The sequence below is a fragment of the Vombatus ursinus genome, unplaced genomic scaffold (assembly GCF_900497805.2).
Source record: "Vombatus ursinus unplaced genomic scaffold, bare-nosed wombat genome assembly UNPS02014799.1, whole genome shotgun sequence".
Lineage (NCBI taxonomy): Eukaryota > Metazoa > Chordata > Mammalia > Diprotodontia > Vombatidae > Vombatus > Vombatus ursinus.
The window spans coordinates 8,254,232-8,282,033 of record NW_020954577.1 but is presented as its reverse complement, the minus strand read 5'-3'; the positions used below and the strand labels follow the sequence as shown (position 1 = coordinate 8,282,033).

At 44.8% G+C, this 27,802-nt stretch overlaps 1 protein-coding gene across 9 annotated transcripts in view; it reads right to left on the bottom strand.

Annotated features, from left to right (window-relative positions):
• Nucleotides 1-27,802, bottom strand: part of OSBPL3 (oxysterol binding protein like 3) — a 151,881-nt gene that overhangs the window by 32,137 nt on the left and 91,942 nt on the right. For 5 of the 9 annotated variants that reach the window (XM_027872133.1, XM_027872136.1, XM_027872135.1 and 2 more), the window contains 5 exons: nt 18,477-18,607; nt 14,667-14,774; nt 5,658-5,792; nt 4,284-4,377; nt 330-580 (listed from right to left, as the gene is read on the bottom strand). In XM_027872133.1, coding sequence (XP_027727934.1) covers nt 330-580; nt 4,284-4,377; nt 5,658-5,792; nt 14,667-14,774; nt 18,477-18,607 — 719 coding nt within the window. The remainder of the gene's footprint in view (nt 1-329; nt 581-4,283; nt 4,378-5,657; nt 5,793-14,666; nt 14,775-18,476; nt 18,608-27,802) is intronic. The other 4 variants (XM_027872138.1, XM_027872140.1, XM_027872139.1 and 1 more) reach the window with 1 other exon arrangement.

Sequence of the window (27,802 nt, the reverse complement as noted above, 5' to 3'; positions counted from 1 at the left end):
GGAGTCAAAGGACCTGGGTTCAAATCCTGTCCCTCCAGATAACCATTATGACCTTAGGTAATAAGGTCTCCCAGGTCCTTAATTTCCACATCTATAAAATGAGGGGGTTGAGTTCAGTGACCTCTGAGATCACTTCAAGCCCTTGATCTAGAATCCTATGAGAGGTTCCAGATTCAAATCCTGACTTTGCTACTTGTATAACCTTGGGCCACTTACTCAATGTCTCCGGCCTCGGTCTCCTCTACTGTAGAAAGAGGGAGGTGGGATTTCCGGCAGTCCCCCCTCCCCCCCAGCCCCTGCCCTCGGGCACGGGAGCCCATCCCCCTCACCATCCTCTCCAGGGGGTCTGGTGTCCTCGAGGCCCGGTCCAGCAGCTCGCTGTACTCTAGCTCCTCACAGAGCCGCTGTAGCGTGTTTAGAGGCTCATTTAGCTCCACAGGCATGGCCACCTTGGACAGGTCCTTCCCGATGTTGTTTCTCAGAATATTCCAGAGGCTGATGCTGCTGGTGTTGGGGCAGGGCGCCGGCAAGCAGGTCCGCCGTTTGCTCTGGCCTCCTGGGTCACTTTCGAGAATGGGGCCTGGAAGGGACAGAAGATGACTCACCTTCAGCTCACCAATCCATTTCTTTCCCTCTTTCGCTTGTTAAAATTTAACTCTAGTTTAAAAAAAATTAACTTATTAATGTTTTCACACGTCATATCTGAATGGGCTATTGTATCCAACCATGTGCCCAGAAAGGCTTCCCTTGTGAAAAAGAAAAACAGTTCAGAAAACCAGCCAACAAAGTCTGACAATATATGTGGCATGTTGTACCCACATGCCACCACCTCTCTTAGTAGGCAGGCAGGTGCATTTCCTTATCTCTTCTCCAAGACTGGTCACTATAGTTACACAGAGTTTGCCTTCGTTTTAGGGTCTTTTCATTTACGTTGATGTAGTTTCTGTGCAGAATGTTTTCCTGGTTCAGCTTACTTCCCTCTGCATCAGTTCATATAAGTCTTCCTGTGTTTCTCTGAATTTTCATACACTTCTTCCTTTATTCATTCCCCTCACCCTGGGGGCCCAGGTACCATCCTGGTACAGTCACCTTTGTGCAAAACAACACCAAGAGCTCTCATTTCTACAATATGTTTGAAGTTTACAAAGCATTCTCCTCCCCTTCCTGGTGCTACTCTCAGAGGACACTCCATCTCCAGACTCCACATCTCTTCACTGGCTGTGCTCCACACCTAGAATGCCCTCCCTCCTGGCTCCCTTCAGGAATCAGTTCCAAAGCCGCTTTTTTTTTTTTTGGCTTTTTTGATGAGACAATCGAGGTTAAATGACTTGCCCAGGGTCACACAGATAGTCACTGGTCCAGTAAACAGGACCCAAAGAAAGAAGAGAGGAAAAAAGCATTTATTAAGCCGTTCATGTGCTGCCAGGCACTATGTCCTAAGCTTACATGAATGGCCACGTTATTCTGAATATAATGAGACAGAAAGATTGACGGAACGCAAGTGACATGTCTCAGAGCCCTTCTCACATGCCTGGGGCATCTCAGCACACAAAATAACCAGCCAGGATGGTTGTGCTTGGGAAGTCAAGGTCTGATGATGGCAGTAGTAAGAGGGGAGGCGGGCCTTCATTTTCATTCATTTCTTTCCTGAAATGCTCCAAGCACTAAACTCTGTCCCTGACTGCAGAAGGTCCCTCTTTGTCAAGGCAATCACAGTCTGTGGAACACCACCAAGATTTGATTAAAATGCCTGTGTCAGCACACATAGCCCACCCTGGCACCCCCTCCTCACGTCCGGCTGCCCGGCCGCTGTAGCCCACACACAGCCAAACGTTCAGGGGCCCAGGGCATATCCCACCATTCTGAAGGCTTCGGCCAAAAGACTCTTAACCTTCTCTATGCTGTGAGCAGAGGACATGCACAGCCCTTCCTCCTCCTCTTCCCCTGTCATCTTCCTTCTCTTTCTCCATCATCTTCGTCCTCTTCTGAATTCAGATTTCTGACTCTAAAGCCAGTGCTCCAAACGGCCTAATGTTTTTCTAAACAGTTTTTGATGAGGTGGTAGGTTGTTTGGTATTTATGGTGCTCATTAGATAGCATTTATTATATGCCTACTGTATGGAGAGCCCCAAGTTAGATGCTGAGTAGACACAGGCATAAGCAGTTACTCCTGCCTTCAAGAGTCTCGTGAGCTAGTCATGAAGACAGGGCACAGATGGAAACTAGAACCAATGCATGGTAAAGTGCAAAGGTCAGAGGGTCCTTAAAACAAACCTGGGGAAGCTGTCACACTGTGGGGTTCCTGGCTGACAGCTCAGGGTCCAAGTAACACCATACCTCTGGATCAGTTGGGAGGGTTCCAAGTGAGGAAGTTCTCTTCCTGTCCCCTGCCCCAAGGAGGTGACAATCTACTGAGTGGCACCCCCAGCCTAGGCTGGCCTGAGAGCCTCTGGGATTCCCCATGGCACCAGGTGGCTGGAATCCTCCACCTAGAGAACAAGCTTTTCTGTGGCTAAGTCCTCCTTAAGCCACATGCAAGGAAGCTTTTTTAATCTGCTATGATTGCTGGGAGGCTATTTTCTTTTTCCTTTTTTTTTTTTTTTGCAAGGCAATCAGAGTTAAGTGACTTGCCCAGGGTCACACAGCTACTAAGTGTTATGTGTCTGAGGTCGGATTTGAACTCAGGTCCTCCTGACTCCAAGGCTGGAGCTCTAGCTACTGTGCCACCTAGCTGCCCCCAGGAGGCCATTTTCACAAAGCCTGTTAGCCATTCTTGGAATCAGGCAATATTTACTCTTCAATGCTATGACTTGTTAGAAGAAAAGAATCAAACAAACTTAGGGTATCCTTTTTATCATGACAGAGCCTCAGTTGGCTGGAAGGGGGTGTTCTCAGAACCTCTCATGGGGCATAACCTCGAGGATGTGGTACTTGTCACTTTCAAAACTGTGATTCCCCCCACTCCAATCTCCTGAGGACCCTGGAAGCCCGCCATGTTACATGCCATACAAGAGACACTTAAATGCTCTAATATTCCAACAGAGTGGAAGAGGCAGCTTGGGATGGTGGATAGGGCACTGGATTGGGAGTTAGGAAGACCTGGATTCCAATCTCACCTTAGATACTTACTAGTTGTGTGACTCTCACCAAGCCACTTAGCTTCTCTGGGCCTCAGTTTCCTTATTTTGTAAAAAGATGGGGTTGGACTCGATGGCTGTCTGGCTGTTGAGGTCCCTTTTGGGTTCACCTCTAGGGTCCTATGATCTGTGATCTCATGAATGTGGGGCCTCCTGCTAGTGACCACAACCCATTTCTGAATACCCAGGCGGGGTGACTCTCATCTAGGCTTCTAGAAGCTCCCCTTGTGGGGTCCATCCAACACGCTGATGGCCAATCCTCACTTTCCCTTGACCTCACAAAGGTACCAATGGAGCCCATGGATGGACCGTCAGTTATTCCTTGCTCCTGCTATATGACTGGCCCATCTTTTTGAGCATGGATCTCTTTGGCGGCATGTTCGCTTGGTTTCTCCCATTTGGCCACGGGCTCACACCCACCATCTGCCTCTCCACCTTGGTCCCAGCAGTCCCCATTTTCTGTCCTTAAGGCCTGTCCTGTACCATGGCTGGTGGCCACAGACAACCAGAAGGATGGACAAAGGATGGTGTTCCCTGAAGCTGTTAGTTTAGCGGCCTCAAGCCTGTGGCGATAAATGTATACAGCAAATAGAAATGGATTCTCACAGGCTACGTCGTGACTTGGAAAATGGCAAATTAACATTATCTCTGTTGTATTATATTTTTGTTTATTTTGGAAAACATTTCCCAATTTCATTTTAATCTGATACAGGCCACAGGGGAGTTTGCAGGTCCTGAGTCTGACCTCTCTGGCATACAGTAGGGGAAAAAAGACAACTCTGAATAGCAGTGGATACTATTAACCTAGCGACTGGTCCTTGGGGGCACTAATGCCTCCCATACCATTGGCAGAATGGACCACTACATTCACCATGTGAGGACTACTTTAGGACCAGGTCTTAAACTCCTGATGTGTGCCCTTCTGGTTCTCTGTGACTAATCCAACAAGCACTTATTAAGCACCTACTATGGATAAAACCCTGGCTTAAAGACAAAAAGTGGCTGCTGTCTTTAAGGACATTCCAACCCAATGGAGGCTTCATAGGGCCTGGCTTGGTCCCTGTACATAGCCAGTGCTTAATAAGTGCTCCTGCTCCATGAGGAGAAAAACATTGCCTTTTAGACAGGAAAATGTTTTGGTCTTACCCAAAGTCTGCCTCTCATTCTCCAGATCATTGCTGAGGTTATCCATGGAGACGTTATCACTTAGGTCACTGACGTATGAGTCATCATCAGAAGCCTGCAGGAGAAGAGAGAAATATCTTCATTAAGCCAAGCGTTCCAGGGCCACACCATCACGAGAGGTGAACAAATGGTGGCTAGGATGGTTTCCCCAAATGGCTCAATGCTCCTTGAGTTATGAGGCACCAATGTTTTTCAGGGCATTGTGATCATGCTATTTTCGCAGCTACCTCCTCCAGTCTGATAAAAAAGACATTCAAAGCCTTTTAGCCATTTACTGGAATCAAGCAATATTCATTCTTAAATGGTGTGGCTCATTATCAGAAAAGCATCAAATAAACTCATGGTATCATCATAATTGCGCAGAAGCCCCATTTGGAATATTAATCATAATAAACCCTTATTTTTTCTGAATTAGTTAGAAAAAACTCAGCCAGATTGAGTTGAAGTTTAGAGTTTTATTATCTATGAAAACAGGATTTATGGAAATCAATACCATATGTGAGCTTGCCAGGAGAATGCCTTCCCCACTCACGAAAACAAGCCCTGGGAGCGGCATTCATTTGTTCTCAACGACCGAACTAACGGAGGATTCTCACCAACTCACTGAAGCAGGACAGAACCTGGCAACACAATTATTCATCAGCTCACGTGACAATGTTCATCTTACGGTGACACACGGGTTAAATTCCACTGGGACAAAGGCTACTATGGGAGAAAGCCAGATTCTTTCACTGCGGTGGAATTTTGCTTAAGGTGAACACATTCACTAGAAGTTAATCACTCTCCCGTGTTGTGAGCTGAAGAGAGTTTCTGAAGTGCTGCTTTGCCTTGATCCATCTGCCCACGAGCCAATTTTGTAAAGTGAGAGGGAGATGTCACATCCATGTTCATCCTCACTCCTCTCCCAAAAAGCCTGGACTTGGGGGGATGGGCTGTTCTGTAGTTCCAGTGGGTACTTTGAGAGTCTCCAGGGTGTGGGGGAAGGGGATAGGCCGTCCTGTTTGAAGTGATAAGGGCTAACAAGGCTCAAAGAAAAGCTACTTGATGGCAGAATAAAAAACCCCATATATCTCTACTCCTACTCCTACTCCAGCCCACCCCACCCAGGCGTGCTCGTACCAGCCACATTTAATCAGAGGTTGTCATCACAGAGCACATGGGCCCTCACTCCACAGCATCCAATGAGACAACACATATGGAAAAGTACTTTGCACATTTTATAGCATTATGCAAATCTGTTGTTGTTATTATTATTATTAGTTGTTGTTGTAGATGGCTCATTAAAGCAACGTAACAAAAACTATCTTAAAATTTAAAGAGAAGTAAAGGCCAAACCTCATTTTCTGAGGAGCTTGGAGACAGCAAGACTTCTTGTGCGTCGAAAAACTCTGAAAGGGAGTCTGTGATGGAGAGCCGACTTTCATTGGAGAGCTGATGGACGAGGGCTCTGCTTTCTTCTCCAGAGATCTCCTATTTTCAAATCAAACCAAACCAAACCAAGACACTGAGAAAGGCTATCTGGAAATTTGTAAGGTACAAGGCAAAGAAGAATCTTTAAAAAAATCAGTCCCGGAGCACCCCTGATCAGATTTCGATTTCAAAGCGGGAGCGAGTTCCAAAAATCAAGAGGCCCAAACGTTCACTGAGCAAAGTGGAAAGCCAAGTTCCCTAGGCCCTGGACAGGCCACTCACAGAAACGGGTCACCACTCACATTTCAAGGCAAGGGGATATTCTACCAACAGAGACAATTTTTTTTTCATTCAAGAGAGAAAAAACCTTTTTCTGAAATGGAATTCCCACCCTTTCTGTTTCCTCCTTCTTCCACCTTCTATGCAAAGGGCTCCCAACCTCTTGTGGTCCTCATATCACCCTCCTATGGTGGTTGTTCAGTTTCATCCGACTCTTTGTGACCCCTTATGAAGTTTTCTTGGCAAAGATACTGGAATGACTTGTCATTTCCTTCTCCAGCAGATTAGGCAAATGGAGGTTAAGTGACTGGCCTAGGGTCACACATGTAGTGGGTGTCTGAGGCTGGGTTTGAACTCAGGTCTTCCTGACTCCAGGCCTGGCACTCTACCCACTGGGCCACCTAGCTGCCTCCAAACCTTCCTATACCCCTAGCTAACATGAAAGAAATAAATTCAAGAGTTTACCAGGTCTATGCACATGAGAAATAAAAACATTAATTGTAATAGGATAATCTAGTTATCCAATATTCTCCATACTCCCTTGCCCATCTTCCATCATTCCCTCTATGCTAACAATTGCTTTCTAACTCTTACTTGCACCAAAGATCTGAACATACTTGTGCACGAGATTCAGAATGATATTAATTTCCTTCTCCTGGGGAAGAGCAACACATCTCTGGCACAGAAGGCAGGTTGGGTGGATTTGAGCTAGGAAGGAGCCCTAGTTCTGGCAGGAAGAAGAAATCCACCACAGTTACCGACCCCTTTCCCTCCCTCAAATTTCTTTTATCTGCCTCAGAAAAAGTAAGAAGTCAGAGCAGTAAGCCCAGAATCCCCACTTCTTCCCAGCCCTCAAGGATGGCCTCAAGCTCTCTGGGCAAGATGGCCATGACACTCTGAACCTACACTCAAAATGGGATACAGGAAATCCTCCTGCTCCTCTCTGGGAAAAGACTCGAGCCAGTGCCATTCAATTACTTAGAAGATGGCGCATTGGCCCATCTGGTGCTGCCCAACAGCATACTCTGCACCAAGTGACTTGACGATTCTATCATGGTAGCTAAATAAGCTTGTTCCATATCACTCACACATCTAATAACACTTCATAGGCTGGCCCTTGGAATGATACAGACAACCAAGGAAAAAGAAGAGTTTAAATGCTTGAGGCCCATTCCACAGGCCCATAAGATGAAGGTACTGAGGATCGGCATTCATTTTTTAAATTATTAACAAAGAGTAAAAGAACCGAAATCTTCCTCTGGAGTCTTTGTTACGTGGATGACCTTAAGTTCTCAAAGATTGTACCAGTACAGCACCAGCTTTGGTAGGGCAACTAGGTGGTGCGGTGGATAGAGCACTGGGCCTGGAGTCAAGGAGATGTGAGTTCAAACCCAACTTCAGACACTTACTAGCTGTGTGAGTCTGAACAAGTCACTTAACCTGTTTGCCTCAGTTTCCTCATCTGTAAAATGAGCTGGAGAAGGAAACGGCAAACCACTCCTGTATCTCTACCAATAAAACCCCAATGGGGGCCACGAAGAGTCAGACATGACTGAAATGACTGAACAACACCACCAAGCCGGGAAGGCCATGAGGATGGAGTCGGGGATTGACTGTGTGTCTGCATTTTCTTACATATATTTATTTTTAGTTTTCAGCATTCGCTTTTGTAAGATTCTGAGTTCTCAATTTTTCAGCCCTGCCCCCACTCCCCCTTCCCTAAGACGGCACGTGATCTGATATAGGCTATACATGTATGATTGTATTAAACATATGTCCACATTAGTCATGGAGTGAAAGAAGAACCAGAACAAGAGTATTTGTCCATATTCTGAAGCCCAGTCTCTCCTAGTTCAGTGACATAGGCAGTGTGGTAGATAGTGGCAGTCAGAGGACCTGAGTTCAAATCCCACCTCTGATGCTTGGTACCTGTGTGATCTTCAGCAAGTCATTTGAGTTTGTTGGGCCTCAGTTTCCCTCTGTGTGAAGTGAGGGGTTTAAACTAGATGGCTTCTGCAGTCTCTTCCCCATCTGGAATCCAGTGATTCTAAGAAAGTCATCAGCAGGTCAACTAAAGGTGGATGCATTTCTCATCCACAGCAACTTTGAAAGGTGACAGATTCACAGAGGGGTCACAATCTACACTGTGGGCGGAGGGGAGAGACCCAGGAAAGGCGTTAACAAGAACTTCCTCATACAACCCAGGATGCCATCATCATTTCCAAGATGGCACTTCATAATTCATATGCCAAAGAGAAGGAGAGAAGAAAGGATAGAGGAAGAAAGGAGAAAAAAAAGAAAGGAAAAAAGAAGGGGGGGAGAAGAAAAGAAAGGAAGAAAAAAGGAAGGAAGGAAGGGAGAAGAAGGGAAAAGGAGAAAGAAAGAGAAGAAAAAAGAAAGGAAGGGAGGAAAAGAGAAAGGAAGAGAAGAAAAAGGGAGAAAGGAACAAAAGGAGGGAAGCAAAAAGGGTGGAAAAAAGAAAAAAGGAAGCAAGAAAGGAAAGTGGGATGGGAAAGGTGAGAACGGGGGATGGAAGGAATATCAGAGTATAACACTGGGAACCTTGCTGCCTGGGGCTTGCAGGGGAGGGGGCTCTAGGAGTTAGGAAATGAAGATGGGAGTTCTGGAGACAAGTTTCATCCACCAAGCCAGCTAGCCAACACCATCTGTCTTCTTGTTTGTCATGCCTATGAACCACTTAAAAGACACCCAGGGCCACATTCCATACTCGGTCTCCAAGAAGCAGCAGCTGAGCTTCCTGGGGGCAAAACACTGACATTTTCATTGCTGGGGAAGTCAGCTAAAGTCACTGCTAAATCAGCACCTGGGGCAAAAAACAGGGAGAAGTATGGGAAGCTTAGCCAGACACTGAAAAGGGGCGTAAAGAAATAGAAAAATGGCATCAACTGGGTTGATTCCAAAAAGACTTTGGAAGGGTAGGATATTGGGCCAAGATAAAAAGACGGAAAATTAACTGGGACAAACGTAAGTCATATCTGCTTTTGGCAGCAATAAAAAATACTGGGTTTGGTGCCAGAGGGCTCGAGGCGGAATCCCAGATGCTCAGCTGTCGGGCAAATGAGGAAGGTCTTGGTGCCTTGTTTTCCTCCTTTGTCAAGTGAGGGGTGTTGGACTGTGGCCTGCATGGTCTCCCCGGTCCTCTTCTCTGTGAAGGCTTTTAGGTCAGTGTTACTGGGGTGAGAGGACACCCATGCCTGGAGCACTTTGGGCTCTGTTTTCAAATCCCCAACTGCTACAAATCTCAGATCAGGCAATGACAAAGCGGCATCTTTGTCGTTCAAGATGAATGATTAACTCGCTGAGGAATGATTATTCTAATAAAGGTAGAAATGGGGGAAACACGACCTACAAAGAGCATTCTAAACAAAAGGAAGAGCACAGGAACAGCCAGGGGTTGGGAGAGGACCCATCTTTTCCCCATTCATGTGATCTCACCTCTCTCTTTCTTTGTTCCTGCATCTGAGAAATGGGGAGAATCCCTGAGAGTCAGAAGGCCTTCCATCCTCCTGGGCAGCAGGTCTCAGTGCGCCCACTGCCCAGCTCTCACTACCGAGGAGCTGTAATTCTGAGTAAATTTTTCCTTACATCTTTCTGCCTGTGAGACTCCCTCACTTCCTTCAAAGGTCAGTTTAATAATAACAAAAATATGTAATAATAATATTTGGTATAGTACTTTAAGGTTTGCAAAGTGCTGTACAAATATTCTATCAGTTTATCTTCCTAACAACCCTGGAAGGTAGGTGCTATTATCACCTCCATTTTACAGATAGGTAAACTGAGGCAGAGGCTTGACTAACTTGCCCAGGGTCACACAGCTAGTAAGTATCTCAGGCAGGATTTGAATTCAGATCTTCCCAACTCCAGGCCCAGCACACTGTCCACTGTACATACAGCTACCATCTACTCAGGGTTTTCCTGAACCTCCCAGCTATTCATTCTCCCCCCAAAAAAATCACCTCCTGAGTTTTTACAGAGGAAGCATGGCAGATAGTGGATAGAGAACTGGTCTCTAAGCCAGGAAGGTCTGGATTCAAGCCCAATTTTGACATATCCTGGTTGTGTGACCCTGGGCAAGTAATTTTACCTCTTGCGATCTAGGAGACTCTGTAAAACTATATGCTGCAAAGAAAGTGCCAATATGCAATGTTTCCGCATTGGTGGAAAGAGTAACCACACTACAGAGTTTCCTGACTACAAGGAAATCACAGTTTGTATCCTTACCATTTATCCCTATATTTGTATGAACTTATATATGTCCATGTAAGCTTCCTGAGGGCTTGGAATGATTGTTTGTATCCTGTGTCTAGCACAGCTCATGCTACATAGTAGGTGCTTAATAAATGCATGATTGCAAGTCATTCCCCAATTGATAAATGGTCAAAGGATATGAACAGGCAGTTCTCAGATGAAGAAATTAAAGCCATCTATAGTCATATGAAAAAATGCTCTAAATCACTATTGATTAGAGAAATGCAAATTAAAACAACTCTGAGGTACCACATCACACCTATCAGATTGGCTAATATGACAAAACAGGAAAAGGATAAATATTGGAGAAGATGTGGGAAAATTGGAACACTAATGTATTGTCAGTGGAGTTGTGAACTGATCCAACTATTCTGGAAAGCAATTTGGAACTATGTCCGAAGGGTTATAAAATGGCACATATCCTTTGACCCAATAATACCACTTCTAGATCTGTGTCCCAAAGAGATCATACAAAAATATTTATAGCAGCCTTTTTTGTGGTGGCAATGAATTGGAAATTAAAATGCCTCAGTTTACCCATCAATTGGGTAATGGCTGAACAAGCTGTGAATATAATGGAATACTATTGTTCCATAAGAAATGATGAGCGGGTGGATTTCAGAAAAATCCGGACAGACTTGCATGAACGGATGCTGAGTGAAGTGAGCAGAACCAGGAGTACATTGTATACAGTAACAGCAACACTGTGTGATGACCCACTTTATCAGACTTAGCTCTTCTGAGCAAGGCAATGATCTAAAACAATTCCAAAAGATTCAAGGTGGAAAATGCTATTCACACCCAGAGAAAGAACTATGGTGTCTGAATGCAGATGGAAGCATCTTATTTTCTCTTTCTTTTGTTGTGTTTTTTCTTGCTCTTGATTTTTCCCTTTTGTTCTGATTCTTCTTTCACAACATGACTAATGTGGAAACATGCTTAATATGAGCATACATGTATAGCCTATATCAGATTGCACGCCGTCTTGGAAAGGGGGGAATAGAAGGAAGAGAGAAAATTTAGAACTCAAAATCTTATAAAAGTGAATGTTGAAAATGAAAAATAATTAAATTAATTAATTTTAAAAAATAAACGTATGATTGACTTCCATGAAACCTCAGTCTTCCTCTGCCACAGCTTTGGGTTCTGCCCTTTGTCACCAAACAGAACAAATCTGGTCCCACCCAGGAGAGCTCGATCTCGCACCCCTGGGACGTTCTAAGGGAAATGTTTTGTTAACTTGAAAGTGCAAGGGAAATGTCAGTTATTGGTATAGTCGGGGGCTAGCTGTTTGTGCTGACTTTCCAGAACGGCCCAGGAGGGCAAACAGGAGGGCTTTCCCAACAAAAGGAATGGAATCACTGAAAAAAAAAAAACCAGAGAAAATGAAACAAACTCTTGTTGCCTTTCAGCCGTGTCCGACTCTCTGTGACCCCATTTGAGTTTTCTTAGCAAAGATCCTGGAGCAGTTTGCCATTTCCTTCTCCAGCTCATTTTACAGATGAGGAAACTGAGGCAAACAGGGTAAAGTGACTTACCCAGGGTCACACAGCTAGTAAGTGTCTGAGGCCAGATTTGAACTCAGGTCTTCCTGCTTCTAGGCCCAGCGCTCTAGCCATGCACCACCTAGCTGCCCAAACTCTTCTTCTGGGGTGAAAATAAAACAATAAAAATGACCAAATCAAGGTAGATCTTTGAAGGAAGATTTTGTAGAATATGGTACCAAACTTAATGAGGCTGTGGATTCTCTGCTTCCCCTCCCTGATTCTCTCTCTACTTACAAATCTGTGGTAGATCCCTGGTGTTCACAGAGGACTTTACTCTATATGCAAACAACCTATTGGATCCTTACAACAATCTCCTGAAAGTATCATTGCCCCCATTTCACAAAGGAGGAAACTGAGGCTCAAAGAGTAGTCTGGCTCCCACCACCCCTTTCCAGCCTAATTTCTGCTCCTTCTTTTCCTAACCCCCAGCTCCAACCCAACTGGTCCATGCAGAGCACTCCCGGAACACTCCTCACTTCCATATATTTGGATACACCATGCCCCAGGCACGGAATGCCTTCTTTCTTAGAATCCTGACTTTGGTACAAGGCTCCCCTCTGGGGTCACTTCCTTCTAGGAAGCTTTCCCTGATCCCCCCCAACCCTAGTTTGAAGGGCTCTCTCCAGCCTCACTTATGTTACTGGACAAACTATATCCTCCTCCCCCGGCCCTCTCCACCCCAGGAGACTGTAAACTTCTTGAAGGAAGGAGCAGGGTAATTCATTTTTGTCTCCATGTCCTTGGTACACAGACTGGCCCACAGACTGGCTGCTTGAGAAATGTTTGTGAAACTGAATTGAATTAGGAGATCTGTCCAAGGTCACAGGGCTGATAAATGGTGGGCCTGAGGCACAAACCTAGGATTTCTGGCGCCACCAGGGCTCCTTCCACTGACCCAGAACAGCTTTTCCCCTGTACTCTTTCAAGGGATCACTGTTTCTTCCATTTCCACATTCCAGCTGTATCTCTTAGGTAATATTTAACTAAGAAATGACTATCTTGGCTAAGATCTCTCTAACCCAAGTTTCTTCAGTGGTTGACAATGGCAATATTTTGTCCCAGACTGCTTAGGAATTCATTCTGGCCCAGCAGAGGTTTGACTGGTCCTTCTCCCACCCTTCTGGGGCAAGCCCACCCTGTGCTTCAGAGCTGAGACCCAAACCCCAAGCAAGATCTTAAGGCCCCAGGGAAATCCAATGGAACCAAGCTGAGAGCAATCATTTAGGAAAATTTTCATGAAAGTTTAATCATAATGATGATGATGGTGATGGTGATAGCTTACATTTACAGAACGCTTACTATGTGTCAGGCATTTTACACTTATCTCATTTGATTCTCACAACAACCTTGGGAGGTAGGTGCTATTATTATCCCCATTTTACAGATGAGGAAACTGAGGCAAACAGAAGCATCTTGCCAGGGTCACATAGCTAGAAAGTATCTGAAGCTGAATTAGAACTCCGGTCTTTCTGACTCTAGGCTCACTGTAGCACCACCTAGAACAGGCTGCTTCCATTTCTAAATTGGGGCATAGTAAGAAAACCCACAGTCGAACTTCACAAACAAACCTAAAACCCCAGAGGCCTCTACTTTGTCGACAAGGCAGCTATTATTAGGGTGTGTTACATCCATTTGGAAACGTCCATGACCAATCCCAGGGAAAGAAGAAAGGCACAAGTCATTAGGATAATTGGTGGCCTTGGAAACTTACATAATGACTATAATCAAGATAGGAAGCATCACAAGAAATGATTTGCACACACAGGAAGATTAAAATGCACACCTTTTTAAAAAAAAAAGAAAGAAAACTAAATTCCAAATTCCAGAAATCAGGAAAGAATCACATTATGGAGCGAAATGGGGGGAAAACCATCCTGTTTTCTTATGTCTAGCTTATTTCGAGGCAATAATTGTGACAACAATTTCCAAAGCGGTTCTTGTGCACATGCACCCAGGAAGAAATGAAGCAGAAACATGCAGATTCATCAGCAGCCACTTCAGAGACCATTTCCATTCTACCGCAAACACAGCTCTCTGGATTTGAAATGCACTCCACCATGCACGCTGCCCGTTAAACCAATCTGCTCGTGTCTTAAATAAACAACAAATGGCTAAATATAGCATCCTTTACCTTACTTGCCCCTTTCCACGGCTAATTTTAGGCAAAGCACCCATCTGGAGATTTTCTCCTCATCTTAGAGGAAGAGGGAGATTTCATAACAAAGCAGTTGCCTGAAAGCCAGGCTTTTTGATGTACAATTGGCAGAGAGACTTCAACTTAGTTAACAACACAAACTTCCCCTTATAGGAGATGATTGTCCCCTTTTCTATCATTATTTACCTCAAAATCTTTCAAGGGATGGAAGAGGAGAATAAAGAAAGAGTAGGAACAGTTGTAGAAGAAAGTGGTGAACGAAAGCTCATGGAGGCAAGTCTGGTCTCTTTATGAGACCCTCCGAGGGTTCACTCAGCCACCTTTCCCTCCTTCAGCTCATCTTACAGGCGTGCGCGGACACACACACACACACAAACACACACACGCGCGCGCACACACACTGATACCTGTTAGAGGGTGGTGGTATTTAGGAGAAAATGAAAGAGAGATAAATAAAAGGGAAGAGGCTTCTCATTAATGATTTCAAAACCCAGCCAGCCTGATCGCTAAAGTAAACCTGCTCCCCAGTCCCTCCTGTCCTGAAGTCACAGGAAACGAGGATGGCCCAAGGCTGGGTCTATGAGCACCCCTCACAATGGGAGGAATCAGGCAGGAAGTGCACAGTCAGGAAAAGGAATCATGCAGTAAGGGGACTGCAGTCATGGAAGAGAAGCCTGTACCCACCTCTGCCAGACCATCGCTTGACTTGGCACCGGCAGCAGAATCGAGGAGCAGGGACTCAGCATGGATTCTACGTAAGCGGTCTTTAAGGTCTGTGTTTTGTGCTAGGGCCTGGAACATGTTAAAAAAAATATTGGGGCCACATTAATGGAGGAGACGTATCACAAAGGGCAGGAATCAACGGGCTGGATGGGATAGGCACAAGAGATTCGTGGGAGGATTGGTCTATCCATTGTTATTGAACTCTACACCCTCATAGGTCCACTGAGAACCTCGGCTCACACTTGGATGAGCTCTGAGATCCTCTGAACAGCCTTGCCAAATTCAACCCAAGTGATGATGCCCCTTCCTTCCACCTTATTCCAGGTCCTAATAATACTTTTTGAAATAAAAGCCATCAGATCACCGATCCTACTACCTGTGCGCCCTTGGACAAGCTGGCTATCTCTCTCTGGGCCCTGGTTTGATTATCTACAAAAGGAAAAGGGTTGGACTAGCTCTTAAACCACATGTGTATGTCATGGACCCTTTTGGCAGTGAGTCTGGGAAAGCCAGAAAGAAAGATTCCTCAGAATCACATTTTTATACATAGGATTACAAAGGAAACCCATTTTATTGAAAAGCAGTTACCAAAAAAAAAGAAAAATTATTGGCAAGTTCATGGGCTGCAGGTAAGACCTTCTAGGCTAAACTATTAGATTGTAAGCTCCTTGAGGGAAGAAACTATTTTTTGCCTCTTTTTTCTCTCCCCAATGTCTGGCATATAGCAGGTGCTTAATAAATGTTTAATGATTTCTTGAGGAGTGATTTCTAAGATAAACTGACTTCTGCTCTAAATGTGTGATCCCATTATCCTCCCAGAAGTGGGTCCCTTCCTAGGCTGAAAGAAACACAATCTGTCTACTCCCAGGTCCACATTCTAAACCTTTCTGGCTTGCTAGAGCTTGCCATGGCCTTTGAGAACTCAGGGTCACCTCCACATCATCAGGAGACTTCAGGCTAGGTAGGGCTCTTCTGGAGGAACATTTCTTTTTAAATGGAAGGGTATGTCCAAACCCATACAAACAGTGGGATGGAGATGTTGAAAAAAAGGAAAGAGAAAACCTGCAATGCCAGATTTCAGCCCGTTTGTGCTGGCTTCAGGTTTGAGTTTTTGTATCAGGATAAGAAGCCACACAGCTGCTTTTTAAGAAGATGATGGAAAATGGGACTCAAAGCTCTCTATGCCAGTAAAGGCTGGGCCTGAGACGTGGCCAGTCTGGCTCAAGAGCTTCCTGCCTCTTCTCCAACTTTCTAACCCTCCTCTATTGCCAGGTTGCTCATGACTGACCCCTTTTCTTCCCCTTCCTGTGACTGCCAAAGAAAACAGGCGTCTCCCATGCCTCCACTGAGCCCTGCCCTACCAGCAGCTAATACCTGCCTAATCCTGACCACAGCCAAATGGGAGACAGAGGCATCAGTGGGGACCGAGACGTGGTTAGGAGGCTTAGAAGAAATGGCCTTCGATAGACTTCCTAACCAGGAGGGATTCATTCATTCTTTGAGGTTGTGTGTGTACTTACTCATCCGGCTCTGAAAGATGAGTATGTTTCCTCCTCTTAGAAGGGCACCAGGAACAGGTAAATAGTGGGGTGTAAGCGAGCATGTCAGATTATCCTTTCTTTGCCTTTAAGGGAGTCCCTGTTGCCCACTTCGGCTTTCTACACAAGGGTTCTCTCAAAGGCAAAGGGAGTTGGTTTCTTCTTTCTGACATTCCCACCCATTAGAAGATGCCTCATTTCCGAAAGATGCTGGGGTCGGGAGGGCCATGCTCATTATTGGTGCATGTGGAATGTTTGTGTTCTCTCTGACGCAAAAAAAGAGGTCAAGAGACTCTTCCCAGGGCAAGTGGAGAGATGAGCTCAGTGAGGAAATTAATAGGGTTGAGGTGGGGTAGGGGGAGGGGAGTCACTCAGTTCTAGAAATTCCACTGCCCAGGTCAATTTGGATTACATGTGCAGGTTACTTTAAAACATGCACAGATCACTTGAAAAGGAAGCAAGGAGGGAGGGAGGAAAAGAGGGGGAGGAGAGAGAGAGAAGGGGGGAGAGAAAAAGGGAAGGAAAGAAGGAAGGGAGGGAGAGGGGAGAGATAGAGAGAAAAAGAAAGAGGGAGGGAGAGAAGGAGAGAAGGAGGGAAGGAAGGAAGGAAGGAAGGCAGGTAAAAATTACGAAATCATGGCTGAAATGCTCTCCCAGGATCCTGGCCTCGCCCATCACACGTCTTAGCTTTGCTGTCTCTGTTGCAGCTTTTGTAAAGATGGAGAGAAAGGCACAAACCTTACTGAAAAAGTTTGGCAGCCTTCTCCTCTGATGGCAGTGAGGCTCCTCCTAGACCCCCTTCTTCTCCATCCCTTCACCTCCACACTCCCAGCCAAAAAGAGGAAGACACACAAGTCCTGATCTCTGATCAGTCCTAAGAGCAAATGCCACAATGAAAAGAAAGACCTCTTCTGTTCTAACTACATGGCCAACTCTCAAATTGGCCGGAGGGTGAATGGGGTTTCCATTGGAGTAATCGTGATCTTCTCCATGGGTAGGAATGTCAGAGAAAAGGCAGCATCACCTTGTTTTCATCTGTGCATGGAGGGGGATGAAAACAGCCCCACTCCTCTCAGACCCTAATGCCATTCCATAAGAGCTGGCTTATCGCCAATCCAAAGAACAGTTGTTTGAATCTGTGTGTGTGCTGACCCCAGCCTGGCCTTTAAAAAGGTTCTCAGATCCCAACAAACCCTGGGTTGGGTGCTGAATGCCCCCCTCAGCCTGGCTCCCAGCTCTCATAGGTTTGTTTCCCGTGACCCCTCTTCACACACACCCATGCCAGGGAAACTGGCCTGCAAAGCTTGTTCCTGAACACAACGTCCCTTTTCCCACCTGGGCCAAGTCATCTGATCTCTGTAAGATGGGGATAATACTAGCAACCCCCTCCCAGGGCTAGAGAGAAGATCAGGTAAACTCCATGTAAGCAGCAAAGTGGTTTGCAAACAATGAAATGCTATACACATGTGAACAACCCCTGCACTGCCTATGCATGTGTGTGAATTATCCCTATGCCACCTATACACACGTGTGAATTCTCATTGTACAGCACTGTAACTTTTGGAGAGGATTGCAGGGAGGGGCTGGCCCTGTGACTTCACTCGTCTTGGGAATTCTAAATGAGGAGTTCCCTCTCTCAGTCACATTAGCACCTGTTGAAATTCATAGTCGCTTACAAAGGCTGAGTGTGAGCCCAAGTTAACACAGTCACAGTCTAGAATACAAATTCTGAAACTTACATTCTTAGTTTTGCCTGAGGACTCTGACATGTTAAATACTACATACAATAAGCGCTTAATAAGTGCTGGTTGAGTTTTTTTGTTGAATGAAAATGATGATCATCTAGTTGGTTTATTCCCTCAGGAACTCTCCAGGGAACCCAGGATCCAGACAAGATAAGAAGACATGAGCAAGAAGGAAGGAAGGAAGCATTTGTGAAACGTCTACTATGTGCTGGTTGTGTGCTAAGCACTTTACAAATATACAATACTTGTAGAAATATCTCATTTGATCTTTTAACAACCCTAGAAGAAAGGTGCTGCCATTATCCTCATTTTATAGTTGAGGAAACTGAGGCAGACAGATGTCAAATGACTTGCCAGGTGTTACACAGCTACTAAGTGTATGGTCTCAGATCTCCCCTACATCAGGCCCAGCACTCCATACACTACGGTGTCCCCTTAGCTGCTAGGACAGTTCTATATCTTCCCTCCATAACACACATGTAACTTACGGATGATAAGGCATGCTTCAGACCCACAATCTGTGCGGATGGTGATGAGGAGGACTCATGCTCTATCATCTGCTTCAGTTTCTCCCTCTCATTTGATATGGTATTGAAAGCTGACTTTAAGGTGAAGTAAACTAGAAGATTTAAAGAAAAAAAAAAGGAAGAGACATTAAAAAAATTGAGAGTACATAAAATAAGTTACAAACTATCCCAACAGTCAATAAAATAAGTTACAAACTATCACAACAGTCAATTAATAAACATTTATTAAGCACCTGCGATGTGCCAGGCACTATGTTAAGGGCGAGGGATACAAAAAAGAGGCAAAAGACAGTTCCTGCCCTCAAGGAGCTTGCAATCTAATGGATAACAGCATTCACAACACTAGCCTTTCTTAGGGGTGAAGATTCAGTGAGGAGCAAGTGTTACATCTGTGAGTATTACACACATACAGACACAAACACACACTTAAATCAAGGCTGAGCCCTTGTCCCTCAGCAGCCACAGTGTCACGTGCCACGAAAGCTTCTCCTGAACCCCTGAGTCAGGCTGTGTTGACACTGTGCCAAAGCAACCCGTTCTAGGAGTCAAAGAGGCCCAATGAAAGTGTCTGGGCTTTTAGACCGCTTCTACTGAACTCTGCTTATTTTAAAAGTCAAACACACACACACATACACACACACACACACACACACACACATACAGTCCTTGATATTTGGGGTCTAATGATAAGTAGCTAATGTGACTAAACTTTTCAAGTTTCAATGTAAATTATTTGTTGCAAAGGTTTTTTTTTTCTCTTTCAATTGGGGGTAGGAGTTGGGAGGGAGATTCCCTCCCCCCACAAACGAAAAAGAAAAGAGGGTCATTGAAGCATTTAAAAGCAATGCACAGCAAAGAACTGGAAATTGAGGGATTGCCCATTAATTGGGGAATGGCTAAACAACTTGTGGGATATGGTTGTCACGGAATATTACTGTGCCATTGAAAATGATGAGAGGGATGGTTTCAGAAAAATCTGGGAAGACTTACGTGAACTGATGCAAAGTGAAATAAGCAGAACAGGGAAAACAGTGTACATAATAACAGCAATATAATAAGGATGAACAACTGTGAAAGACTTAGCTGCTCTGATCAAAACAGTGATCCTCCACAACTCCAGAGGACCCATGATACTATCCACCTCAGAGAGAGAACCAATGAACTCTGAGGGTAGCCTGGAGCAGACTTTTCTTCACTCTCTTTATTCTTCTTGCTTTTTTTTTTCTTTGCAACATGGCTAATATGGAAGTATGTTTTGTGTGACTTCATACATATAATGAGGTATCATAGTACTTGCCTTCCGAATGGGTGGAGGAGGGGCAGGAGAGAAGGACAGAATTTGGAGCTCAAATTTTAAAAAATGTTAAAAATAAATAAATAATTGAAAAAATAATAAAAGCAATGCACAGAATAAAACAGAAGGAAAACCAGAAGGAAAGACAGACAAACCAACAGGAGCAATCTGAAAGTTACCTGTTGAATTCTTTATACGCTTCTGTAAGGTACAACCCATTTCATATGAAGAGTTTGCTTGCTAAAAGTGACCCAAAAAATTGTGTATGAGGGAAAAAAGAAAACCTTGTAAAGATCAATTTGCAGAGAAATAAAATATTGATAAAAATAAAATATTGAGGAGAGAGCCAGATTGTTCCAAGGAGCAGATAGAGAACTGCCCTTTGGGGGATCATAGCATACTAAGAGAAACTCTCAGCAGCCTGAGTTTGAAGAATGATGGAGGTAATTCAAGCTGCAGGGCATTATTGTCCATTGACTCATTTTCTGTGGCTGTTTTTTTTTTTTCAACATTTACAACTGAAGCTGTAAACCAAATGATTGTTTGGGGACTATGAGATTATTATTAAAGGCCAGTGGAGTTCATATCTTTCAGAAACAGTCACTGATTAGCAGGAAGCTGTGACTTGAGTCTTTAGTAGATAAAGGAAGAAAGAGAGAGAAGGAGAAGGAAGAGGCAGAAGTAGCAGGAGGGCAAGCTGAGCAAAAGAGGAGTCACAAGAAGCCATGGAAGGCTAAACAAAGAAGTTTCCAGCTGAGAAAGCTGATTCTTCAGCTGCTTTGACGGGAGTCTGCTGTTTGGGAGAAAGCTGATTCTTCAGCTGCTTTGACGGGAGTCTTCTGATTGGGAGAGGCAATGTTTTGCAGATTGACTGGCAAAAAGACTTGTTCAGCTGAAAGGATTCTTTGGCTACAGTGCTGATTGGAGGAGAGCTTAACTCTGCTGCTGCACATACATAGCTTTCTATGTTTTCTGTTCTGTAGTGCCATCTATATCATGAGAAAGGGGGGAAAAACTCAGACAGTTCCTTGCTACCTGTTACTACCCTCTATAGTTTGAGAGGGAAAGAAAGAGAAGGGGGAAACAGGCTTTGAATTTGTTTTGTTATAAGCTGGGTTTACTGGGGAAGAGGCTTGGCTTGGCTTTGCTAGAAGATGTCAGGAGAGAAAGCAGAATCCCTTTAAATGAAAGGCAGGCTGGGCTTGTCTCAATTGCCCAGAGAGTCACCTTAGAGAGTTTTGTACTTCTCTGGCTGAAGAGAATTACTTATCACTAAACAAACATAATGTTTGTGTATGAGTGTGTCTCTATATAGATAGAAAAACAAATATAGAGACATACACATGTCTCTGTATATAGATATATATGTATATACAAACATATCTATAGACGTAGGGAGATGCATATGTATGTATGTGTGTACACACAGACACATCCTCACATTTGCATTGCTAAAAAAGTATAACATTTTCTTAGTGCCCTATTAAATGTGACTGTGAACTCCAGAGGGTGTCGCTGATCTATTGGTTAGAAAGCAGAAGAGAACCAACTTCGCCCATCAGGAGATTGGTAAGGACCAAAGAGGGGCATTTATCAAAGAAGCAGCTTTGTGTGGTGCAGATTTTTCTTGAAGGGGTCAAGGACATCAAAGCCTGCAGTCCAGAGTTGTGACATGCTTCTGGTGTGTGGGTTTCCTCATTCATGTAAGTATGTGTCTTCTCTCTCCCATAAATACTCTATGCATTGCTGGAAGCATATGACTCAGGTTTTTGAGTGGACTGTAATTTTTTTTTGTTATAGAAGTTTTTGCCCTCTGCTTAATAAATGTCATGTTTGATTATTCCTGCTCTTGCCTTCTGCTGAGAAAATGATATCAGTATTATTGCTTTTGCCTTATTTTTTTAATAAATGTTTTATGTCTAAGAGTCATTGGTATCACTCTGACTGATTGATTTTGTATAAATGGGAAGTACACCAGTGGGGGGTTCAGGACCCACAGTAGCAACTAGTAGAAGTGTTTCCTTCCACATTAGGGTTATCCCTATGGCCCTAAGAGAGTGATTGAAGAACAGCAATGTGACCATGGCCAGTCCCCAGCTCCAGGAAGAATCCCATGACTGATGATGTGAAGTAGGTTGGGGTTCATGAAGCAGCACAGACAAAGGGGAGTACAAATGACATGTCAGACACCACTCTTGCAGGCTACACTGCCCCAATGGGTGGGCCACCCCCTCACTACACTTAAAAGGAAAATCAAAGTACATGTAATACAGATTTGCAGTTTCACATACAATCCTCTTTCTGTTCTACTTTGCCTATGAAAGCTTAAATTATGAATTTTTAAAAAGTCATAACCAAAAAAAGCTTCAATTTAAGGGATAATAATAGTCTAGATGATGAAGGCCTGAACCAGGGTGGTGGCAACAACAATAATAATAACCAGCATTTATATAGCACTTTAAAAGTTTGCAAAGCTCTTTACAAACATTATCTCAGGTCATCTTCACAACAGCCCTGGGTGGTAGATGATATTGTTTCTCCCCATTTTATAGATAAGGCAAATAAGCAAGATGAAGGTTAAGCGATTTGCCCAACGTCATTGAGCTGATCTGAGATTCTATTGGCTCTCAGATGTTCCTGATTCCAGGTCCAGGACTCTAGCCACTTCCCTGACTGGCTGGTCATCTCAGGAGGGAAGGGACAGAGTCAAAGAGGTTGTGGAGATAGAAAAGATAAGACTTCACTTCTGATACTCGTGGACCTCTGTGTTTATGTCCAAAGTCATAGGAAACAGCAGCTTCCAGACACTTCGAGAACGTTCTCTCTCTCATGGACGTGTTCTTATTACTTATTCAAAAAATGATTTCTTAGTTGTTTATTTGTCCCGAGCTGGCTTTTTTTTAATAGAAAAAAAGATCAAAAGGTCTGAGTGATAGCACATCTTTACATCCCTGGCAAGACAGCCAGACAATCACAGTGTCTGTTTTGGAAGCAATTATCACCTCAAATGGGGGAGCCAAACCTCCTGCACAAAGTCTTTCAAGGCAGCTCCAAATGCCAGAAACAAGATCTTTGGTTCATCACAATTGGACTCTTCACTTTGGGAATATTCTAAGTTCTATCCAATTAAGTAAATATTTAAGTGCATGCAATGTGCAAGGCACTCTTAGGAATGGTTTGGACTTTTATTTGGTTTTTGGGTTTGTTTGTTTGCTTGTTTTCTGGCATTCACAAAAGATCAGAGACAATAAATCCTTCCAAGTCTCGATCTTCTCTCATTTCAAAATCTCACTGGCTCCCAGGGTGGTGTGGTATAGTGGAAAAGCAAACACTATGGAGTCAGAGGACCTGGGTTCAAAACCCAGCTCTGCCACCAGTGTAGACCTTAGGAAAGTCCCTTCCATCGGGCCTCGGTTTCCTTCTCAGTAAAAATGAAAGGGGCTAGACTAGCTCTGATCCCAAGATAGAGCTATGATGGATGTTGTGTCTGAGCCATATATTTCTACTCAGTAAAATGATAGAGTTGGACCAGATGAAAGCCAGATCTAAAATACACAATACTTTGCTTTATTTGTATCAATAACCAGAGATTAGAATCTCACTTTTTAAAAAATCTTTTAAGGAAGGACCTAAACATTCTCCTCCATTGATCCTGGAGCAGCCTTAGTCATTGCTCAACTACCTCGAATTGGCTTGCCAAATGTATTCAGAGCTACTTCCTAGGTTAGTCTAATACGGTCTCTAGTCTCCATCTATCCCTCTCATAGCTCTTGGCAGCTTTTCCAGCACCAGCTGTCAGGGCGGAGGTGGGAAGGACCTCCCTCTGTCAACAGTCAATAAAGTACTGTTATTGCATCTGATGTAGTTTGCCAGTTGAAAAAAATAGCGACTCATATACCTCTCACACTGTATACAGGAATACATCACTTAACAACAGATAGGGTAGGCCAGTTTTTTAATAGGATGGCATAATTCTTTCTGAAATGTGCAACATAAATAGAATTGGACTTGCAGTCAGAAGACGTGCATTTGACTCCTGCGTCAGACACTTATTTTTTAAAAATTCAACCAAGATTTATTAGGCTCTTACTGTGTACGAGGTACTGTACAGAGTTTAAATAGAAAAGGGTCAAATATAAACTGCTTTGTTTGGCATTTCAAGCTCTTCATAAGCAGGTCCCTTCCTCCCTTGGCAGCTTCTTTTCTACTCCTCTGCATGTGATCTACATTCTAGCAACACTGGCCTACTCAGCACGGCCAAAACAGACCTTATTATCCTTCCCCTAAACCCCCCCCCCCCCACCTTCCTGCAACCGTAGCGAGCAGCGCCCTCCTCCCAGGCTCCTGGGCTCCAGCCTAGGAGTCATCCTGGACTCCTCACTGTCTCTGACCACCCCCCCCACCTCACCTCCAGCCCAGCTGTTGCCAAAGCCTATGGATTTCACCTTTGCAGCATCTCTCGAATACAGCCCCTTCTCTCCTCTGACACTACCCGCCCTCTCCCTCCCCTAGACTCTCATCACCAGGACTACTGCAATGGCCTTCAGGGTCTGCCAGCCTCCAGTCCTTTGTCTCTTCAGTCACCAAAGGGATTTTCCTAGAGCTCAGGCCTGACCATATCACCCTTCTCCTCCCCCTCCCTGACTCCAGTGGCTTCCTCTCACCTCCAGGATAAAATGCAAAATCCCTGGCATTAAAAGCACTTCATAACGGAGCCCTATGCCCAGTCTTCTTACGCCTCACAACCACCCCCTCCCTGAAACACGGACTCACACATTCTCTTCACCCGGTGACAATGGCCTCCTGGCTGTTTTTCAAACACGACCCTCCATCTCTGGCCTCCATGCGTTTGCTCTGGTTGTGCCCCATGCCTGGGATGCTCTTCCTCCTCATCCTTGCCTCCTGGCTCCCCTGGCTCCTTTCAAGCCCAGCTAAAACCCACCTGCTATGGGAAGCTTTTCTCAAGCCCTCTTAATTCCACTGCCTTCCTTCCGTGAATTAATTCCAATTTATCCTGGCTACCCTTGCTTGTACGTAGCCTCCCCCATTCGACTATGAACTCCATGAGAGCAGGGACTGTCTTTTGCATTTCTTTGTATCCCCAGCACTTAGCAGAGTGCATGGCACATAGTAGGTGCTTAATAAATGCTCACTGACTGATCGACTGACTGTTGTCTTGAAGTACCTTGAACAAAACACTGTGTTTTCCACCTCTAAGCCTTTGCCCTGGTCATTCCCCGTGCCTGGTAAGCCCGATCCTCTCACCTCCACACTTTGCTTCCCTGGCCTCTTTCAATACTTAGCTCAAATCATACTTACTGCAGGATTGCCTCAGACACTAACTAATTGTGTGACCCTGGGCGAATCATTTGACCTCTATCATCCTCAAGTTTCCTCATCTGTAAAATGGAAATAATAAAAGCACCTACTTCCCAGGGTTGTTATGTGAATCAAAAAGAGGTAATGTGTAAAGTCCTTTGTGAGAACTCAAGAGTTAAATAAATGTAAACTATAATTATATTACTGGTAATAATACTCTCCTGGAGATGCTATATAACCACAAGCCACACGGTGTCCAAAGAATGAATACTGAAGGTCACCCAGAGCAAAAGGGAGGCAAGAAGTGTACAAGAAGAAGCCAGCACCCAAGGCAAGGTAGGTGGGCAGAGTAGACCAAAGGAAGGCCAGGAGAGGAAGAGAGCTGGGCACGGCCTAGGAGGGAGCATCGTTAACCCATGAACACTTGCCTGTTCCCCACTGGTCCCCATTCCATAGCAAAAATCCAGGGCAGCCATTCTTAACCTGCCACCCTATTGCTTTTTTTTTTTTTTTTTTTTTGATAATTGCATTTCAATATAATTAGTCACCTTTGCAATCTTCTCTATTTTGTTTTATGCTTTTGAAAACATGATTCTGGGAACAGGTCAGGCCTGAGATCTAGGAATATCCCTTTGGTAGCTGAAGAGACGAAGCACTGGGGACCAGCAGACCCCGACAGGCCATTGCGATACTCCTGGTGTGAGGGGATGAGGGGCTGGGTGAGGGGGCAGGCAGTGTCAGAGGAGAGAGAGGGCTGTATTCGAGAGATGCTGCGAAGGTGAAATCCATAGGCTTTGGAAACAGAAGTTTATAACTTGCCCAGGATCCCACAACTAGGAGGAAACTGAGGCAGGCTTTGAACCCACGTCTTCTTGTCTCCAAGTCACAGCCACTGAGTGACTAAGCCAAGGCTTGGATTAATCAACCAGTCCTTCAACAAGGCTTTATCAAAAGCCTACAGGCTGTGCCAGACACCGTCCTGGGGGTACAAACACACATGGAAACGTTGTCACTCTTACCCTGAATTTGCCTCCCAAGCTAGCGTGCCCTGTCTGTGATCCTATCTCGACCCTGAAGGAATTCTCTCTATTTAAGGGATGTTTTATAAAATCACCAATCATTCTCTAAGTTATTTGCTTTGTTTAAACTTCAGATTTTTGTCTGTTGAATCACTTCAAGCAAGTCACGTGTAGTGCATGCCGACCCCTGTGTAGAAAGGGGTGAGTTTTGGTCAAACCGCTCCCTAGCTCCCAGAGACAAAGTGAAGAAAACCCTTCAGAAAAGCTTCTCTGCCACCAGCACGACAAGAACCACTCTGGCCTAAGACAATTCTAGCTCCTTTTCATCTTCTTTCCTTCTCCAAGAGCCGAAGTGAGATCCTGAAAATTCCAAAGGCACTTGAGGAACCCTGGTGGAAAGGTCCCTCTGGCAAGGTGGGGTAGCCACTGGACCTCCTTACTTAGGCTGAGTCGCTCTGAAATCAGATGGAGGGGTAAAGAGTGGGGCAGCTAGGTGGCGGAGTGGATAGAGCACTGGCCCTGAAGTCAGGAAGACCTGAGTTCAAATCCGGCCTCAGAACAAACACTTGACACTTACTAGCTGTGTGACTCTGGGCAAGTCACTTAACCCCAATTGCCAAGAAGAAGAAGAAGAAGAAGAAGAAGAAGAAGAAGAAGAAGAAGAGGGGTAAAGAGCCCTGTGTTCTAGCTGGACAGGGAGAGTGGTAAAAGCCAAGAGAAGAGTGAGGAGACTGGCCTCTTGGATCTACCCCCTGGCAAGGCTATCAGGGCACAGGAGGGAAGGACCTCTTTCAGCTAATCAACCATTACCATATGAGCTTTCACATGCTTGGTTAACTCAAAGGGCCTCTCGGAATAGAACCTGAATAGAACTCTCAGAACCTGAAAGTTCATTTTAAAAGCTGCAAGAACGAGGCACAGTCAGACAGTCAATAGAAATCAGTCTTGTGTGAGAGCTGGTGCGAGACGAGGCTGTCCACCCGAGTGACTCCCAGCTTTTGCTGATCAGTAACTTTGGCCCTGTCTAATGACCAGGCAGAGCTCTCCTCTGAGGGTTAGCTGGATTTCAGAGAGGCCTGAGAGAAGGAACAAGAAAACCACAGTAAGCAGGGTGGGGTAGATTTCTCAGAGCACTGAACTTGGAGCCAGGAAGGCCTGGATTCAAATCCTGCCTCAGACACTTATTAGCTGAGCTTTTTGCAGGCTGAACATCCCCAATTCCTTCGAAGGAATGCGATGAACTCGGGTTCCTTCACCGTCCTGTTCACCTTCCACTGCATACTGCAACTTATCAACATCCTTCCAAAAATAAAGTCATAGCATGGTCTGAGCAGGGCAGAATAAAGCAGGCCAGTCACCTCCCTCTCACCAGACGCTCAGATGAGGAGCGCCTGGGTTCAAATCCCAGCCCAGACGCTGCCGAGCCAACGTCCTTTCCTCCACGGTGTCTGCAGCCTAGGAATGCTTTGGCTGCCTTGGTGGTGAAGCTAGCTTTGATCTCTACCAGCTCAAGGGCTGCCTGGGGCCCTGCAGTCTCAATTTTTAGAGTACGATGCTCAACAAAGAGTATCACCTCAAGGTTGGAAATGAAGAAGAAACTCTGGTTGTGGTAGGGGTGAGGGTGGGGGTTGTTGTCTTAAATGTGGAGGAAAATA